Here is a 2,500-nt window from a genome sequence, read left to right as displayed (position 1 = left end):
ATGTAAAGTCATTAAAGTAGGCTATTGATTAATGTCTAAATCAAGAATCATTGTAATTAATCACTTAAATATTTTTTTTGTGCATATACGCGTGTCAGCGTTTGGATTGGAGGTGCACGGCTTGTCTTGGTCACAGGTTAGGGGGTGCTTCAAGAAAAAAAGGTTAAGAACCACTGATGTAGTGGAGTATTTTCGACAAAGAGTGAATAGGCCTGTCGATTGGCCCATCTGCAGTAAAAGCCTGCAGTTCAGCACTACTCTGAAAGTAGTGCACCGTACTTGTCTGTTTTTGTTCCAAAGTGTGTGTTTCTTTCCTGTTCCAGTTTTTAATGATCACATCCCTCTTTTTGTTTTTCTTCTTGCAGTGACGGAGAGGAAGGGCCATGCCCTTGCTGTTCTTCAAGAGTGCTCGCTGGAGAAGTATGACGGGTACGTTCGTTTCGCCGCAACACACACTCAGTGTTTTTCTGTCTTTACCTCCCTTTCTCTCTCTCTCTCTCTCTCTCTCTGTCTGTCTGTCTGTCTGTCTGTCTGTCTGTCTGTGTCTCTGTCTCTCTCCTCCTCTTCTCTTCTCTCTCTCTCTCTCTCTCTCTCTCTCTCTCTCTCTCTCTCTCTCTCTCTCTCTCTGATCTCTTTCTTTCTGTCACCCCTCTCTTTCTCTCCCTCTCTCTATCAGTGTCTCTCCCTCTTTCTTTCTCTCGTCCTGTCTCTAGAGTTCCATTCCCCCCCTCTCTCTTCTCTGTCTCTGTCTCTCTGTCTCTGTCTCTGTCTCTCTCTCTCTCTCTCTCTCTCTCTCTCTCTCTCTCTCTCTCCATCTCTGACAGTTCAGGCTCAGCTGTTTGCCAGCCCAGACTGCAGACATTGCTGTGAAGTGAGGTGTGCCGTGCCAGACTGGGAAACAACACAGAGGAGGGCCGTCAAAGATGGAGAGGCTTGACCCCCCTTCAAAACACACACACACACACACACACACACACACACACACACACACACACACACACACACACACACACACACACACACACACACACACACACACACACACACACACACACACACACACACACACACACACACACACAGAGACGAGCAGTGAGGCGAAGCAGAACATTACGCTGACTGACACAGCCTCGTCTGCCAGCATCGTCATGTTTTTTCTTTTTTTCTTTTAACTCTTTTTTGATACTTAGGCTATTTGCAAGCTTTTTTGGAACAGAGGTTAGTGATGAAGGTGGGTGGGTGTAGCTGATGATGCAAATCCAAAGCTGGGTAGGAAATACTAATTAGGTAGAAAAGTTGGACTTCTTTGTAAAGATGCGGGCTGGGTGGCACATTAGGGAAGAGATGGCGCACTCTCAGGAGCCTGATGATGGAATAATCCTGCCTATGTCTTTTTTTCAATCTCTCTCTCTCCCTCTCTCTCTCTCTCTCTCTCTCTCTCTCTCTCTCTCTCTCTCTCTCTCTCTCTCTCTCTCTCTCTCTCTCTCTCTCTCTCTCCGTCCATCTCTCTACTGCTCCCTCTCTTTCTCTCTTCTACCTTTCCCATCCCTCTTCTGCTCTTCTTGGTATTTAAGCATAATGAATACAGCGGAGACAAAGGGACGAGCCTTAAAATGAGTAATATTGCTTCTGTTAGAGTACTCGGCTCACTGAGGACTGAGGTCAGAAAATGTGTGTGTGTGTGTCTGTGTGTGTCTTTGTGTGTGCGCGTGCAAGCGTGCATGCGTGTGTGTGTTAGTTAGTGTGTTGCATAGGTGTGTCGCACCTCTCTTCTCCACCCGATCTCATCTCTCTCAGCCTCCCTCTCTCCATCTCTCTCTCTCCCTCTCTCATCCTCCCTCTCTCCCTCTCTCCATCTCTCTCTCTCTCCCTCTCTCAGCCTCCCTCTCTCCATCTCTCTCTCTCTCTCTCTCAGCCTCCCTCTCTCCATCTCTCTCCCTCTCTTAGCCTCCCTCTCTCCATCTCTCTCCATCTCTCTCTCTTTCTCTCTCTCAGCCTCCCTCTCTCCATCTCTCTCCCTCTCTCAGCCTCCCTCTCATCCTCTCCCCCTCTCTCCATCTCTCTCAGCCCCCCTTTCTCCCTCTCTCCCCCTCTCCTCTCTCCTCTCTCCCTCTATCCTCTCTCCTCTCTCCCAGCCTCCCTCTCTCCCTATCTCCTCTCTCTCTCCCTCTCTCCTTCTCTCCCTCTCTCCCTCTCTCCTCTCATCCTCTCTCCCTCTCTCCCTCTTTCCCTCTCTTCTCTCTCTCTCCTCTCTCTCCCTCTCTCTCAGTGTCCTGTGCGGCCACGGCAGGTGGCCCTTTAATTACCTATTTTGGAAGCAGTGATGGAGTGCCTGTGTCCACTGGACTGCTGGCAATGGGGCTTCACCACCGCCCTCCTCTATTCCTCTTTCTCTCCACTCATCCCACCATCCCCGTCCCTCTTTTCGTGTCATCCTCTTCCACTGCTCCCACCACACTACACTGTCTCTCGCTCTCGCTCTCCCTCTCCCTCTCCTCCA

The 2,500-nt window shown here is 49.7% G+C and overlaps 1 protein-coding gene across 1 annotated transcript in view; it reads left to right on the top strand.

The window, feature by feature from the left end:
* Nucleotides 1-2,500, top strand: part of cerkl (ceramide kinase-like) — a 116,987-nt gene that overhangs the window by 75,279 nt on the left and 39,208 nt on the right. Inside the window, exon 4 of the mRNA XM_063213251.1 lies at nucleotides 366-429. Coding sequence (XP_063069321.1) covers nucleotides 366-429 — 64 coding nt within the window. The remainder of the gene's footprint in view (nucleotides 1-365; nucleotides 430-2,500) is intronic.

Source organism: Engraulis encrasicolus, chromosome 13, assembly GCF_034702125.1.
Source record: "Engraulis encrasicolus isolate BLACKSEA-1 chromosome 13, IST_EnEncr_1.0, whole genome shotgun sequence".
Classification (NCBI taxonomy): Eukaryota; Metazoa; Chordata; class Actinopteri; order Clupeiformes; family Engraulidae; genus Engraulis; species Engraulis encrasicolus.
Note: the sequence above shows the minus strand (reverse complement) of the source record. Positions and strands in the feature narration are given on the sequence as shown.